At 43.1% G+C, this 17,714-nt stretch overlaps 1 protein-coding gene across 2 annotated transcripts in view; it reads left to right on the top strand.

Annotated features, from left to right (window-relative positions):
* LOC118081068 (C-type lectin domain family 2 member F-like) overlaps nucleotides 1-16,265 on the top strand; it is a 28,740-nt gene extending 12,475 nt beyond the window's left edge. The window contains exons 2-8 of one of the 2 annotated variants that reach the window (XM_035107214.2): nucleotides 980-1,090; nucleotides 4,555-4,750; nucleotides 10,781-10,900; nucleotides 11,503-11,696; nucleotides 12,647-12,747; nucleotides 14,699-14,860; nucleotides 16,130-16,265. In XM_035107214.2, coding sequence (XP_034963105.2) covers nucleotides 4,624-4,750; nucleotides 10,781-10,900; nucleotides 11,503-11,696; nucleotides 12,647-12,747; nucleotides 14,699-14,860; nucleotide 16,130 — 705 coding nt within the window. In that variant the 5' untranslated portion in view covers nucleotides 980-1,090; nucleotides 4,555-4,623 and the 3' untranslated portion in view covers nucleotides 16,131-16,265. The remainder of the gene's footprint in view (nucleotides 1-979; nucleotides 1,091-4,554; nucleotides 4,751-10,780; nucleotides 10,901-11,502; nucleotides 11,697-12,646; nucleotides 12,748-14,698; nucleotides 14,861-16,129) is intronic. The other variant, XM_060271209.1, reaches the window with a different exon arrangement.
* The last annotated feature ends 1,449 nt before the right edge of the window (nucleotides 16,266-17,714 follow it).

Genomic DNA, 17,714 nt, shown 5'->3' with positions numbered 1-17,714 from the left:
CCCCTTCTCCAGGTGCAATGCCCGTCCTTTGCCTGTTTAATTGTTAGCAAAGCCGCCTAACCCAGATCAAGCACAAAGACGAAGAGAAAGAGAGAGATGTGAACTCAGAAAGTTTTTTCAAATCAAATTCAGTTCAGGCGGAGCTTCTCTGCTGCTCAGGAACAGGCCTTCTAACTGTACCTCTGCCCAACTGTCATAGTCTGGAATTATATTGCTAACAAACAGACAACCACAGATTTTTTTGGCCATTTAGTGCAGGGGTATGCACCCTAAGGCCCGGGGGCCGGATGCAGCCCAATCGCCTTCTCAATCCGGTCTGCGGACGGTCTGGGAATCAGCGTGTTTTTACATGAGTAGAATGTGCCTTTTTATTTAAAATGCATCTCTGGGTTATTTGTGGGGCATAGTAATTCATTCATTCATCCCCCCCCCCTAAAATATAGTCTGGCTCACCACATGGTCTGAGGGATGGTAGACCGGCCCATGGCTGAAAACGGTTGCTGACCCCTGATTTAGTGGCTCCCTTGAGCAACTGCATTCTTTCTGTGGTGACCCTGAGGGGCTCAGGAGCCCAGTTATGTCACCCCTTGCCTGCAGAGCTGGCAGCCTCTCACCCTTTTTCGAACATCCTTCCTTGTGGAGGGCTCCCTCAGCCTCTTCTCCTCTCCTTGGGAGTCCTCTAGGCAGCTGCTGTTGCCGCCCCTGGTCTCTGAGCTGCCTCAGCTCCTGGCAACCAGCCTCAGAAGTACCATTTGCCTCCGGATATTGTAGCCAGATCAGCTCCAACAGTCAGCTGTGCAAGCCTTTTAGGAGTCGGGAGAGGGCATCAGAGGAGGGAGGGAAAGAAAGAGGGACAGTCCAGTGTTGACAAAGCACACTGGTTGAAAACCACTGCTGTACAGCGTCAAGTTAGAATGCTCTAAATAGCAGGAGGAAAACGGATGTTCAAAGCCATTTCTGTTCTGGGTTTTTCCATCAGCCCAACTAATTACTGCACGGATACTGAAGGCTGCTTTGTCCTCAGCAGAAGCTCAGAAAGGACCTTAACTCGGTGTGGTGCCTGCCTGCTGCTGCTGCTGCAAGTCTCCTGGTAAAGCTTGTCTTCCTCTCTTGGTGTTGCTACAATTGGCGGAGTAGCATTTTTCTTTCTGGTTATTGTTGGTTAGGTATAGGAAATCAGGTCAAGAGCTTTGCTGTTTACAGTAAGGTTACCAGATATTTTTCAATGAATCCAGGGACACTTTTCAACTTTCTACTAAATACCGGTGAAATTTGGAAAATTAGAATATCGTCGAAAAGTGCATTTATTTCAGTAATGCAACTTATTATTTTTTCTTTTAATTTTTACAAATGCTTTCTTTTGGAAATTCCACAGTAATAAAACAAATAGTTACAATAATACAAAAATAAACATCGCTATTACATTTCGTTAATTCCATTCCATTTATAATTGACCCGGCTAACGGCAAAATAATTACAATTACAACAAATGAAGGCTTGGCATATCTTGCTTTGCATGTCAGGCATCTATCTCATATATTGGTTTCACCTTTTAAGTTGCATTACTGAAATAAATGCACTTTTCGCCGATATTCTAATTTTCCGAGTTTCATCTGTAGATGGATTTTGGCAGGGGACTGATTTGTAAATCCAGGGACTGTCCCCGGGAAACAGGGACATCTTAGTTTACAAGGCTAGGAAATAGCCTGAGGTGAAAATCGTTGCTAGCTAAATTGCTATTGCAAAATAACTTTTTTAGCCCTTTTGACAAGGAGAGCTGCCCCTCCACATGGGTGTAGCGGGGGGGCAGGGAGGGGCAGCTGCCCCCTAATCAATAAAAATCAATAAAAATACATAGCAAACTGAGGTTCTGCCCCCCCCCCCAACAAAAATCCTGGCTTCGCCCGTGCCCTTTCCCCTTTTGCAAATGCTGCTCCTCAAGTCGAGATGGATTTCTGCTTTTGATCTTCTTTTTCTTTTCAATATTGATTTCTGCTCCCTAGCGTTTGTTTTTATTTTTTGCTTTGCTAGCCCTGAGAATTTTCCTTGAAAGGCAAAAGATGGGCCTCTAGGCTATGCATGCAAGGACACCCACATAGCAGGTGTTATAAGAATTTTAAGGTCTTAGATATGTAATAAATGTTCATAGGTGTACCAACCAGACACGTACACAGGTGTGTGGGCCACATGTGTGAAGCAGCACAGGAGAACAGCCCTGAAACCATTTTTGACTCCCAAACTGACTCCCAAACAAAGTTTTTCTATGCGGGGAAGGAGGGAGTGAGGGAACCTTCCCATTGTCTCTTTCCTCACAAATCCTGTCTTAAGGGCACATTCAAGATATGAACAGGGTGTGAGCCTGTGACCTAGATTCAGGAATTAAGTAATAAGTAATAACAAAAGAGTAAACTGCCAGACAGGAAATAAACAAGGTGCTCAGGTTTCTGTTGTAAGGTAAAGGGACCCCTGATCATTAGGTCCAGTCGTGACCGACTCTGGGGTTGCGGCGCTCATCTCGCACTATTGGCCGAGGGAGCCGGCGTACAGCTTCCAGATCATGTGGCCAGCATGACAAAGCTGCTCCTGGCAAACCAGAGCAGCACACGGAGACGCCGTTTACCTCCCACCGGAGTGGTACCTATTTATCTACTTGCACTGGCGTGCTTTTGAACTGCTAGGTTGGCAGGAGCAGGGACCGAACAACGGGAGCTCACCCCATCACGGGGATTTGAACCGCCGACCTTCTGATCGGCAAGCCCTAGGCTCTGTGGTTTAACCCACAGTGCCACCCGCGTCTGTTGTAGACCACCCTTTTTCTGTGATGTAGCTATGATGTATCTGGGGGTGGTCTTGAGCTACACCCCTTCTGTGATGTATGTATGACGCTTCTGGGGCTGGCCTTGGACTGGAGGGTGGGCAATTTTCAATGTCTATTTAAGGGCAGGCACGCTTTTGTTCGGGGTCCTTCTTTTTCTCCTGTGTGAGAGAGAAGACCCTGTTGGAACAGTCAATAAAGATCAGGCTTACTAGCTGCTTTGCTTCTCAATATTCTTGGTTGGCCTCTGTTATTTTCTCCTACCGATAGAGAACCTACAAAGGACTCTACAAGGGCTCCTGTGTTCCCCATAAGGGAATGAGGGCAGATTTTGTTTATTACACGGGAAACATATTTGGTTATTAATTAAATTGGTTAGTTGCTTTATCTTGCCCAAGGCAACAAAAAATGACAACATTATTACAGTTACAGGTAGGTAGCCGTGTTGGTCTGAGTCGAAGCAAAATAAAAAAATTCCTTCAGTAGCACCTTAAAGACCAACTAAGTTTATATTTTGGTATGAGCTTTCGTGTGCATGCACACTTCTTCAGATACCAAGAAGTGTGAAGTATCTGAAGAAGTGTGCATGCACACGAAAGCTCATACCAAAATATAAACTTAGTTGGTCTTTAAGGTGCTACTGAAGGAATTTTTTTAACATTATTACAGAGATGCTAAGGAGCTGGATATTTAGAAGCCATTTAGCAAAACTCTATTTTTTACTGTTTTTTCTTCTTGGAGAGTGGATGGGTGGAATCAGGATGTTTTTGGAAAAATGAAGAAGTATGTGGAGGTGAACATAACTCTAAACATGATAATTTTTTACTTGACCTTTAACATAATGTTGCAACTGTTACATTATAGTAGTACTGTACCAATAATAGCACATTTCCTCTAAAATTAAAGCTGTAGAAGTAATTAGTAGCATTGATATCAAAGGTTCCCTAAATTTTTAATTACACTACTTAACAAGGGGGGGGGAAACAAATTCAGTGTCACACTTTTAGATACTCAAATATAATTCACCTTTGTGTCTTAGTATGCACTGCACTCCATCAGTTATTTGATTGTTTGTTAATATTCTGTTGTAAATGAGGCCAAAGTGGAAAGAATGGAATGGATAGATTTTAACAGAACAAAAAATAAGCAATTTTTAAATTTTTATTTCCAGGAAAATTTACATTTATGTAACACAGGCCAAACCAGTAAGAATGCATAAAATTTTACAGAACAAAAATGATTAAATTACGTTTAGATTTTTTGCAAGGAAAATTCACATTTTGGCGTTCTCTGGCAATAGAGATTCCCTTCGTAATTGAAGTTTAGATTTTTTGCAAGGAAAACTCGCATTTTGGTGTTCTCTGGCAATAGAGATTCCCTTCGTAATTGAAGAACATTGCTAGCCGTGCTGACAGTTGTTCCTGGGTTTTTTTTTTAATACCACACACACACAATGTGCAGTAAATTGCTAAGTCATTTTTTTAAAGAAACAGTTATCACAATTTGATCTGAAACCTGATATCAGATGATATATCGATTTGTAGCGCAGCCCTAGTCTCTGGTATTGATGTTTCCAATGAGAGACCATCAGAGTGATGTCATCAGCAAACCTGTTAAGTGACATAAGCCTATAACAGGGGTCATGTTCACTCCAGCGGAGATCCCTCCATGGGTCAGATCACGTGTGTGCATGCGTGAGCAACTGGGGTACCATCGTTTTGTTTTTTTCTAACCTGAAGGTGGCATCAGAGGGGAATTGATCTCTTCTGCCTGGGCTCTTGGTCCTGGACAGCAATGAGAGAGGAGAAATGAAAAGAAATGATGCTGATGCTGTAGAGATACACAGCCTGAGAGTATCTGCAGAAACAGAAGCTGCCCAAAGAGGCAAAGAAACCCTGGACTGCCGAACATGTTTTTCCAAGAAAAGAAAGGCAGGTAAGTTGAAAAAACATCAGAGCCTCCTTGACAACAGGTAGTGGTATGGTGGTATGGGTGCAAGCTTGTAGCCTGCAAGGCAGCTGTGTTTTTACCTGGGAACCAGGGCAGGGATGGGGAGCCTATTGCCCTCCAGATGTTACTGGACTAAAAGCCTCTATTCCTACCCCTGTTGGTTATGCAGTCTGGGGCGGATGGGACTTGGGGGCCACCAACATCTGGAGGGCCACCAGTTCTCCATGCCTAGTTTAGAAACCTGTTGGCAATTTGGCTTACATTGCATGTAAGTTCCCAAATACTATATTCCCCAAAAGACGAAGTTCTAGCCTGTGTAAGTTAGAAGAAAATATTAGGTAGTAAGATTGTGATACTTGCCGATGCCACTTAAAAAAACCTGCGGCATGTGGAGTCTGTACAGGAGCTGGTCGTGTTCTCTGTAGAGTACCTGTTGATGCAAATGATAAATTCCTGCACCTCTTAATTCTTGCTCAATTACCTGGTCCTTTGTTGCGATAGATGTACTGTACATGCACACGTAGGACACTAACTTCTGCCAAGTCAAACCACTGGTCCATCTAGCTCAGTATTACCAACACTAGCAAACGGCAGCCCTGCAGGGTTTCAACCCTGAGTCTCTCCCAGTAAAACAGCAGGTGCCAGGATTTGAACCAGGGACCTTTTGCATGCAAAGTCCATGCTGAGCCACTGAGATACAACTGTTCGTCATGCCTCCTCGTATGCAGATAATTGCCGAAGGGTTGCCATACGCCCGGGTTTCCCCGGACATTTAAAACTGGTTCCAAAATTTCCAGCCAGAAGCAATTTTCAAAGGCCAAATACTGGCAATGTTGTTAGAGATTTGGCCTCTCTATGTGAACGTGCAGCTCAACACACCACTCAATTAAGCACCTGGTGAATGTCTCAGCTTTGCACGCAGCTGAAATTCTGCCCAGAGATAGTAACCTAGCAACAGCCAGTTGATTGGTGAAGAGAACAATAAAGACATGTGCTCTGTGTAGAAAGTTGTGGAGAGTTAGTGGAGATGTTGGAATTAGGATTACTGATCTCTGTACTGTTTGTTATTTTCTTGTAAATAAACCTGTATATAGTTACTCAGTACTAGTGGCAGTGAGTTCCTGTGTCAAGCTACTTGCCTTCAACTGCGACCAAGGAGTTTACGCTGTGCCTGCGCTTACTCTGCTGAAGTCCAACTGGTGTAGTTGGCATTTACAGACAGCCTACAAATCTTTAACAAATGTCTGTAAATTTCCAAACGTATGGCAGCCCGTGTGTGTGTAATGTTTATATGCTTCATTAATCAGTTTGGAATATCTGACATACCCATATTCCTGATTTCCAATCAATGATCACGCCCTCTAAAAATAGTTGGCTGTCTCTCTTCAGTTTATTGCTGAAAAATTATACACTGCTTGATTGTAACAAAACCTCTAAGCAATGAGAACAGTTAAAAACAAGTAGTAAAAACATGTAATTTCCTTTTAAATGTATTAATTAATTGTTTCTAAATGTTTTCATTGGTAATGTGACTTTCTTGTAAGCTGTTTAGAGGTTTTGCGCATTCTCCTTGGAGGTCTGTCTGAGCAAGAGTCATGTGGAAATTTCTGCAGGCATCACACTGGTGTGGTTTTCTGCAGAGCTCTGGCCACATTCTTGCAGGTCCTCTTAGGATTTGTTTAACTGAAGTGAGCCTGTTTTTCAGATGTATTTATATACAGATGCTGGAATGTATAAACTTGAGATAAACAAGTGTTTCATGTTTGAAGGATTATCCTTATTAAGCCCTGCAAAAATATTAGCCAAAAGATTGCCTCAATCTCTCTGCTTTGGAGCAAAATCAAATTTTGAAATCTAGTGTCTTTTGCATCAGTAGCCAAGGATATATATATATATATATATATATATATATATATATATATATATATCCTTTATATATTATGTTAAAGGTTTTCTGTTTCATGTCCCTCTGTCACCCCAGATTCCCTTTTTTATTTTTACTTTTGCAACCCTATTAATACAAGCACCAGGCCACTCATTTGCATCTTTGCATTTCATTAACTTTTCTGAAGTGGGGAAAAAAAACTCCCAGAATGACAGTATTCAGAGAGCCTTTAAAAAAGTTACTGGGAACCACAGAGCCTTCTTGGTAGTGGTGCCTGCCCTGTGGAATACCCTCCCATCAGACGTCAAGGAGATAAACAGCTATCTGACTTTTAGAAGACATCTGAAGGCAGCCCTGTTTAGGGAAGTTTTTTTTATGATTGATGTTTTGCTATGTTTTTAATATTCTGTTGGGAACTGCCCAGAGTGACAGGGGCAACCCAGTCAGATAGGCGGCATATAAATAATAAAATGAGTAACAGTAACAACAACAACAACAACAACAACAACTATTATTATTATTAATAATAATTTGCATCTCGGGACTTATCTATGCTTTCTCTTGTCCAACTGCTTCCCCCTGGGTAAAACTGCTCTCTAGCGCTCAATCAGAGCAAATGGCAATTCAAACACTTTCGTTTCAAGCAGCTTAGAAATACAGAGGGATGCCTGAAGAATAGTGAGATTAAAAGTCCCCTTGACTGCTTTGCTGGGCTTGGAATGGGTAGCTTTTGTTCCCTCCATGCCCAGCATAGAAACACAAGCAGTTGCCCAAAGGGCAAATGGAGGGCTCCCATCTGGCAGTCATGATGTTTCTATGCTGGGGCCCCTCCTCCCCCCTGTCCTTATCTCCCATGCCTAGTGTACACGTAAATGGAAAGAGGAAGCTACCTGCCCCCGTTCCAGCAGCTCACAGCCCATTTATCGGCACACAATTCCTCTTTCCCTATAGCAACCAGATAAGTGGTTAAACAGAAGGTGGGTTTTAATATAGCTAAGCCTTTTGGTTACAAAGGATATGAAGATTTAAATACAGTGGATGCTCGGGTTGCGAACGTGAAACGTGTGGGATGCACGTTCGCAACCCGCAGCATTCGCAATCTGCACATGCGCGGGTTGTTATTTGGCACTTCTGCCCATGCACAAAGTTTGATTTAGCGGTTCTGCGCATGCGCGCGTGCCGAACCTGGAAGTAACCCGTTCCAGTACTTCCGGGTTCGAACCCGAAAGATCGTAACCCGCAGCGGACGTAACGTAAGGTACCGTGTTTCCCCCTTTTAAAGCCGTAGTCATAAAATAAGCCATGGCAGGATTTAAAATTTTTTTAAAATATAAGACATACCCCCAAAATAAGACATAAGTCTACCTGCAGGCGCCCAGCAGCGAAGGTGGGAATGGGGCCCGAGGACGCCTCTGGCCAAAAGTTTAAGGGGGGGGGGGTGTCGGGAAGTTCCATTTGGCGGGGGGGGGGAGTTGGAGGGAGGGAGACGCTCCTGACCGGGCTCGTTGCCTCTTTTTTCTTTTCACTTTGTTTGTTCCTGTAAAATGCCCATAGGCCGGCTAAGCAGGAAAGAAAGGGGAGAGGACTCGCGTGTTTTCTCTCCCTGCCGACACCTTTTCCCTCTTTCTCTTCCCCACCCCCAACCACCACCCTGGGAAGCTTCTTCAATCCGGTGCTGGCCAATGAGAAGAGGCAATGAGCCCGGTCAGTGGCGTCTCCCTCCAACTCCCCCCACCCTGCCAAATGGAACTTCCTGACACCCCCCCCTTAAACTTTTGGCCAGAGGCGTCCTCCGTGCTGTGCGCCCTGAGCCAGCGGGACCCAGCAGCAGCAATGCTGGCCACGGTAAGGAGGGGTACTTACAGTAATAATAATAATAATAATAATAATAATAATAATAATAATAATAATAAGACACACACACACACACACCCGAAAATAAGCCTTAGGCTTATTTTCTTGAGTAAAATAAATATAAGACGGTGTCTTAAAATGTGGTAAACACGGTATGACTGTAAATTGCTGCAGCATGATGACCAGAAAAGCAATTGGCAATGGCAGGGGAGTCCACATGAGCACAAAAGGTCATCTTTGGCTACTGCAGCATCTGGAGAGCTTTGGCTCTGCTTAGTATTCAAGTTCTGTTTCAAGCTTGTATGTCTGTGAACTTGAAAGCGTATGGTCAGTGCTTGGTAAGATCTCAGAAAACAGCTGAGGGCTGAGCTGGACTTCAGGGGTTGAGGCATCTGTCTTTGCATCATTTTCTGTCCATCCTGCCTCAGATATACTGAAAAGGATTGAAGGTGAGTCACATTGGAAAGGCCAGGGAGATGTCTTCTGCATATCCTTAGATAGTTGAAGATGCCTCTCTGTTCCGTAGATGGACTGTAGGGCCAGCTGAATTCTTCAGCTATAGATAATAGATTGCTCTTTCTGAGTCTTATTTTGGCAAGGGTCTATCCCCATTTCCCTTCTTGCTACTCCTAGTAGAGATCAGTTCTTGCCCCCAATGGATGAACCCCAGGATCGCCGGCCCAGTTTAACATCTGCTTTGCGGATGAGCTAGATGTGGCCATCCGTCCGTGAGCTGTAGCCTCCAAGCCTTCCTATGGGGAGGGGGAGGGGCTGTCACTCATATCTCCGTAAGAATCTGACTGTCTGGGTGTCCAAAGGCTGCTGGCTAATGTGTTCCAACTCCAAATTAAAAGAATTCTTTGAGAATAATTTAGATCAAAGTACAGAAATATGTATGGTATGGGAGGAAAGTAAAGCATATATAAGAGGTTACTTTATACAACATAACTCGTGACTTTAAAAGAGAGACAGGAGAAAATACAAAAAGATTTTGTGTGAAATTAGACAAAAGGGAAAAGAGCTAGGACAGTCGCCAACAAATGCAAATATGACCTGGCAAGTTAAGATACCAACTCCAAATTCCTGAATGCCAAAAAGCAGGGTGGATTTGATTTAAATCAAACTGATTTAAATCACGATTTAAATCACTAGTCAGTAAGGCTTGATTTAAATCATAGTTTTCTACATAAAGACTAATTCTTGCTGGTATAACTTTAATATGCTAGTAGATGAAGATTTTTAGAATAACAACTTTTCATATTAGTTTTTTTTATCCCTAGTTTAATAGGTTAATCATTCATATTTGGACAACTTTTCTGTTGTACTTAGGAAGGAGAAAAATAATCATTACCTTAATAATAACAATTTAAATAGATTTATTCAACTGAAACAATAACATTACAGCATATGTTATTTGCTTAAACAAAGATCCATGTTTGTTAACTAATTTGGCTAAACAAAAACCAGGTTGGATAAAAATCAATGATTTTTAAAAATATATATATTAAAAATGGATTTTTTTGATTTAAATTGGATTTTTTTAAATAAAATGCTTTTTGAGGAAAATGTATTACCATCCAAAGGTTATTCCATCATGAAATAAAGATTAGTTTTTTAATTATGTAGAATAAGGTTGTATAAGTTTAAATTTTTTGGTAAATAAATTCCATCAATCCATTCACAATGTCATGCTCTTCCAGAGGTTTTTGTAAGATTATTGGGCAGTTTGTCTGCCTACAAGATATTATCACAGATGCTTGGTTTACTTTTGCAGTTCTCAAAACTGAATTTGACTCAGCAGAGATCACATGCCTCTTCTTCACAGCAAAAATGTTATAACATGAACAGAGTTGAGAAAAAGACCTTAATCCTATTGTTCTACAAACCTATGAATACAGAATCAACCCCTTCAGTGCTAAGTTTCAAGAAGTTCAGTGAATAGAATAGAAACAATATTTTTCTGATTGTTTGGAGTGGACAGTATTTAAGTTTTTCATGTGTAGGCTGGGCTGACAGTCTAAGTTTATATATATATATATATATATATATATATATATATTGTTTTAAAAAGAAATAGATATTGCAATAATACCAAGAGTTCTGGTATTAGCAACCCAGTTTGCCATGGAGGTTTTAGTTTATTTTGTGTGTGAGAGAGAGTGTGTGTTGATGTTGCTACATGTGAAACACCCCTTGTAGGTGAGATCTGTGTTCTTACTTCTTCCCTAGCAATGGTAAATCAAGACCATTATTTGTGTGTGTTAATTTGATTTCAGGGCGTCACCATAATTATCACTGTAAAAGAATCACGCCTAAGCCTCCCTTCTTAATTGCATTCATTATTATCTTCATCATCGTCATCATCATCACCATCAGTGTTCTTGCTGTCCTGAGAGGTGAGTTTCCTGCCTGTTTCCTTAGTGCTTCTTTCTATGTCTGTCCCATTCATGACCTCTGTCTGCCATCAGCACTTTGGCTTCTAATGGCCAGTTCGCACAAAGCAGCAGCTGTTAGGAAAACAGCTGCCTTTGGCTAAATCAGTATTATCCATGCTCTTGCCAATGGCCCTCTGGGCCTTTGGCCCTGTTTAGGGAAGTTTTTAATGTTTGATGTTTTATCGTGTTTTTAATATTCTGTTGGGAGCCACCCAGAGTGGCTGGGGAAAGCCAGCCAGAAGGGTGGGATATAAATAATAAATTATTGTTATATTATTATTTTGGAGGGGATCTTTCCCAGCTCTAACTGAAGATGCCAGAGATTGAACCTGGGACCTTCAGCATGCAAAGCAGATGCTCTTCCACTGAGCAACAAAGCTCCCCCAAGTTGTGTGACTCCTCTACTGCTACTTCCCATTCCACTCTCCCAGAAGCATCTGAATCCAGGAGCCACAAGAGCTGCTTATTGGTTCCTTCTTTGCCCACTCTGCCAGGCAGAGGTTGAAATGGACCAATGTTATGTGCAGATCCCAGTTCACACCAGAACTTTCTCTCTCTTGCAGGGGAAAAATCCAACCGGACTTCCCCTGAAGTGAATAACTGTGCTGTTTGGGGACCAGCATGTCCAGCTGGCTGGATTGGCTATGAGGGGAAGTGTTACTTTTTCTCAGAAGAAGAAAGAAACTGGACTTCTGCCCAGAGCTTTTGCATTTCCCAGGGCTCTTCTCTGGCTGCGATTCAGAGTAAGCTGGAAAGGGTGAGACCAACAAATGTATAAATGTTTGTGAGAATTATCTCCTGCACAGCACTATGGAAACATAAAGAGAATCTGTGAGGTAACTTGGCTTTCTCATAACTTGATGCAAACAAAAATAAAAAAATAAATTGTCCAGTAGCACCTTAGAGACCAACTGTTCTTGGTATAAGCTTTCGTGTGCATTCACACTTCTTCAGATATGCACACGGAAGCTTATACCAAGAACAAACTTAGTTGTTCTCTAAGGTGCTACTAGGGACGCGGGTGGCACTGTGGGTTAAACCACAGAGCCTAGGGCTTGCCGATCAGAAGGTTGGCGGTTCGAATCCCCGTGACAGGGTGAGCTCCCGTTGCTTGGTCCCAACTCCTGCCAACCTAGCAGTTCAAAAGCACGAAGTGCAAGTAGATAAAAAGGTACCACTCCGGCGGGAAGGTAAACGCAGTTTCCGTGCGCTGCTCTGGTTCATCAGAAGCGGCTTAGTCATGCTGGCCACATGACCCGGAAGCTGTACGCCAGCTCCCTCGGCCAGTAAAGCGAGATGAGAGCCACAACCCCAGAGTCGTCCGTGACTGGACCTAACAGTCAGGGGTCCCTTTACCTTTTAAGGTGCTACTGGACAATTTTATTATTATTTCGACTGTGTCAGACCAACACGGGTACCTACCTGAATCTTGATGCACACAAATTATCCATCTTGCAGCCATAATGGGAACTACAGATCAACAAAATCTCAAGGGCCGCAAGTTCCCCATCCCAGCCACTTTCCTCTCCTCCTTGAACCTCCTTCCTCCCTTTTCAGCAAAGCTTTCCTTCTGCTATCTAAGCCTCACTTTCTTTGCATCTCCAGTCTCAATGCCCACGTCTTGTTCTTCTCCCACAAGTGGCATTATTTGAGGTGGAAGACTCATTCGGAGGCACTGCTCTAAACTGTTTGTGTGTTTGCAACCAGGTGTTCATGCTCCGGTTCAAGGGCGCTGGCCATTGGATTGGCCTCCGGAAGGGCTTCAATGATACCTGGATATGGGCAGATGGATCAGAATACAGTAACACGTGAGTCATCCTTGTTCTTCTCCGAATTGGGACTAAACAGGAACCATGTTGGGTATTGTGAGTTGATCCCAAACCTGAATCTGTAATAAAAAATCAGTCCAGAATGTGAACTTCAAGGAATCATAATTGCACTCAAAGCATAAACCTCTCGGTAACCTTCCTTATATGTCGGGGGTTTCTCACCTCTGACCATTCACACAGAAACCATCCACACTGCCAACAAACTCCAGTTAATGTTCTTGAACTACCTCTGGTGTGGAGAAAGTGGATGGGGATGATGATGATAAATAATTATACCCCACCCATCTGGCATGGTTTCCCTATCCAATTTGGGTGGCTCCCTACATAATATTAAAACACCCTACCTGAAAAAAGAATTTGTGGAGCTGGAAAGGGTTTGTGAAAGGGCAACCAAAATGTTCGGGGGGGTGGGAGTAGGTTTTCCTGTGAGGAAAGGTTGCAACATTTTAGATTAGGGAGAAATCAAGTAGCAGGGGGCAGCCCAGCTGTGCATAACATTATGTACAATGTGGAGAAAGTAGATAGAGAAAAGTTTTCTCTTTAAGAGAGGTTTAGAGAAATTCATGGAGAATAAGACTGTCATTGGTTCCTACCTACATTGGCTATGTTCTCATGCCACTGTAGCTGGGAATGGCAGGTGTGGGGAATTGCTCTTGCACTCACAGGCCTTTGGCCTCATCCAATAATAATATTACTTATACCTTACCCACCTGGCTGGACCTCCCCAGCTACTTTGGACAGTTTCCAGTAGAACATTAAAAGCATAATAAAACATCCCATACGTCCCTAAACGTATGGGATGTTTCCCTTCAGATGTCTTCTAAAAGTCAGATAGTTGTTTATTTATTTGACACCTGATATGAGGGCGTTTCACATGGTGGACACCACTAAGGAGAAGGCCCTCTGCCTGGTCCCCTGCAACCTCACTTCTCGCAGTGAGGGAACCGCCAGAAGGCCCTTGGAGCTGGACCTCCGGGCTGAAGGATGGGGGTGAAGACGCTCCTGCAAGGAGAAATCCTTGTTCTCCCACTCTCATAATTCTTAAGGTCAATCAATTAAGCTGAAAGGTGGGACATTTACAAACTATGGAATCCACTCCCACAAGACAGACAACTTTAGCAGGGAATTAGGCAGACTGATGGAGAACAAGGCTGTTGATGGACCCTGATGGTGAGTCATATGCTGCCTCCAAGAACTGACACAGGAGACAGGAAGGAGGAAGTGAGCAGAGAGGTGCAGGGCTCAGGCCTACAGCCCGTGATACCAGCAAGGGAGGCGGGGCCAGCAGAGGTTTCTAGCAGGGAGGCATCAGAGGGGCATCCTTTCAAATTCACCCTAGAACTGAGGCGCGTGACGTCCTGCAAATGCAGGGGGCAGAGATTTGGGGTCCCCAAACTACTCTGCTGGGGGATGAGCCAAAAAGCGCCGTTGAGAGAATCTGACACAGACTGAGTAGACATGTTTTTGTGAAGCTCTTGCACTGTATATAATATGCACAATAAAAGTCTTAAAGACATGGTGGCTTGGAGCGTCGTTACTCAAGGGTAGCCAACGACATCCCTGACACTGTGGAACAATCATTGGGGAAGGTTCTAGTAAAAGCATAAGTATTTTATTGATTTTTCAGTAAACAGTGAAAACAAAGGAAACAATACAAAATGTCAAGTACAGATCATCTGTCATACAAGCAAAGTACAAAACCACACAGTGCTGCAGCTTATCCGTGGATCAGATCTCTCCATAATGTTACAGGTGGTTTCATTAGGGAGGCAGAGAGATGGAGAGTTAAGAAATAGTGATGATCTGGAACTAAGCTCCCATTTGTAATGGATCTGATTATTGGCTACATAGTTTATGGCACTGTCACACCCATACAAGACAGAGCGGCCAACCTGGCTTGCCCATCTCACTTTTCCGTCTTGTGTTGCAGGTTGGTGGTGAAAGGAAGTGGAAACTGTACATATCTAAGCAAGGAGTTTGATATTGCCTCCCGTTGCCACATACCGATAAAGTGGATCTGCAGTCACCCTGATGAGTATATGAGGAATAAAAACTGTACAGCAGGAAAAGTCATATGCCAAGAGGAATTATGGTAAGTCCCAGGGGGTAAGAAACCAGCAATTTCCATTCTGGCCCATATTAATCACAATCAGCACTATTTCCATTCCGCTGCTGTTTGATTTCCTTCTAATGCTACAATATTCACCTCACTGTCTACTATTTAACATAGTTTGCACAACTTGCATTCGTTTCTCTGTAAAGGAAACATCAAAACAATGTAAGAAAGTATTTAATGACATACCATTTGTGGACATCAAGACGGCAACAACAATCAGGTGAACAAATTCTGATTGTATTCAGTTGATTCTCTGACCACAGAGCCGCCACAGTTTCTGCTTGCTTTTCTGTTTTTGTCACAATTCTCTGACATTCCTAGCTAAGCCTTTCCATTGTATGACCTGGATACTATTTCTAGATGGAATGGCAGCAAATTGTATGTATGGAAACAAATTTATACCAAAGCTGGTGTGTGTTGGGAAGAGTGCTCTTTCACACTTTCAACCTGATCTTTGCATAACATCAGCTAGAAATTTCATACTTTATAATGAATCTTGAAATCTGTCACCAAGCAGAGAACAAAAAATCGTAAGCAGAGACATTGGTCTTCTACATTGAACCTAGCCATTTGTTAACTAAGTAGAAAGGGCACAAGTTGATGATTCGTGGATTTTTTAATGTTGTTGTTTAGTCATTTAGTCGTGTCCGACTCTTCGTGACCCCATGGACCAGAGCACGCCAGGCACTCCTGTTTTCCACTGCCTCCCGCAGTTTGGTCAAACACATGTTCATAGCTTCAAGAACACTGTCCAACCATCTCATCCTCTGTCGTCCCCTTCTCCTAGTGCCCTCCATCTTTCCCAACATCAGGGTCTTTTCCAGGGAGTCTTCTCTTCTCATGAGGTGGCCATGATCTTAGTTTTTTTGACGTTGAGCTTCAGACCATATTTTGCGCTCTCGTCTTTCACCCTCATTAAAAGGTTCTTTGATTCCTCCTCACTTTCTGCCATTAAGGTTGTGTCATCTGCATATCTGAGGTTGTTATTTCTTCTGGCAATCTTAATTCTGGCTTGGGATTCATCTAGTCCAGCCTTTCGCATGATGAATTCTGCATATAAGTTAAATAAGCAGGGAGACAATATACAGCCTTGTTGTACTCCTTTCCCAATTTTGAACCAATCAATTGTTCCATACCCAGTTCTAACTGTAGCTTCTTGTCCCACATAGAGATTTCCCAGGAGACAGATGAGATTTTTTTTATACCATTATGCTAGAAATCCATCAATTGTTTCTTCTATTTCAGATGGTTATTAGAGTTGCGAAGACGACTACATTTCCTTGGAAAGAGCATTATACCCTGAGGAGAAGAGCCAATTTCTGTGCAGGATGTGTAAATTTCAGTTTGCTTTTATCTAGATTCAAGGCTTTTTACTAATGTGTTTATTTATCATAAAGTTTTTGAAAAATAGCAAAATTGATTATTTGGGTAAAAGGTCTTTTAAGAAGTTATGTACAGGTGAAATTAGAATATCGTCGAAAAGTGCATTATTTCAGTAATGCAACTTAAAATGTGAAACCAATATATGAGATAGATGCATGACATGCAAAGCAAGATATGTCAAGCCTTTATTTGTTGCAATTGTAATTATTTGTCGTTAGGCGGGTCAATTATAAATTCAACCCACACATGGTTTCCAGATCAATTTTTGTTTAGTTGTCCATATATTTTACCATCATCTTGGTTTTTCCTTTGTTTAATTTGAAGCCAACTAGTTTTCCACATCTGGCTATCTTTTCTATCACTTCTGGTATGCTCTCTCTCAGTTGTTCTAAAGTTAATACTAAGTCATCCGCAAATGTTTTTAGTTTATAGTTTTGCTGCCCCACTTTTATTCCTTGTATTCAATCATTTTTCCTTATATTTTGTGCCAAATCATCAAATATTAATATACTGTATTCTTCCTCCTGAAAAGTAAGGGGAAATGTCTGTGTGGTTTCTGGAGCCGAATCGCCCAAGTGCGGCACATGCCGTTGCCCCACCCTGCTGTGAATTCCTTCACGGCGCTTTAGCAGAGATGCACAGAGTTCCAGGTTCTTTAGTTGCCGGGTTGGTGGCAGCCTCCCCTTTTCCCTGAAGCCCCGGGAAGGTCTGGGAGTGGTGGGCAGGCTGTGCAACATTGCCCCATGCTCCTGGGCTGCTCTTTGGGGGTGGGGGAGCCACGCAGCTCTGCCAGCAGCCTCCCCTTTCCCCCGAAGCCCCGGGAAGGTTTGGGAGTGGCGGACAGGCTGTGCGACGTTGCCTTGCGCTCCCGGGCTGCTCTCTTTGAGAGAGGTTTTGCCGATGGCCTCCCCTTCCCCCTGATGGCTTCGGGGATGTTGGCTGGAGGATAGCGAGAAGAGGCAGCTGCCGAGAGAGGGGAGGAAAAGGACGGAGAGGAGGGGAACTGAGAAGCGGGGCGAAGGGAGAGGAGAGAGGCAGCAGTGAAGGGGAGAAATTGTAGACTTTGGGCGAAAGGGATGGAGAGGAGGATGCTGGAAAAGGGGCCTGTGCTGCTTGGGGAGGGGGAGATAAAAGTGGGGAGAAGGAAATACGGTAAATAACAGCAGAGACAGTGACAAAGAAGTCACCTTGGAAAATGTCCTGAATTGCTTGGAGTCTTTGTATTAATTACCTGGCAGGTCACAGAAGGAAACATCTAAGACCAACTGAGGCTGCAAAGCCTCGATGTGTTGGGACCTCACAACAATCTTCCACAGTGAGTCTTCAGTTGGCCTGCTTGGGGGGCAGCAGGATATGCAATTTGGGGGCTTAATCTATCTCCCAAGATGCTATCAATCTTTCTGACTCCCAGCCAAAGAAACATAAAATAAAAACAGACAGTGCACTG

The sequence above is a fragment of the Zootoca vivipara genome, chromosome 2 (assembly GCF_963506605.1).
Source record: "Zootoca vivipara chromosome 2, rZooViv1.1, whole genome shotgun sequence".
In the NCBI taxonomy this organism is placed as follows: domain Eukaryota; kingdom Metazoa; phylum Chordata; class Lepidosauria; order Squamata; family Lacertidae; genus Zootoca; species Zootoca vivipara.
The sequence above is the reverse complement of the archived record's forward strand: the minus strand, read 5'-3'. Positions and strand labels throughout refer to the sequence as shown.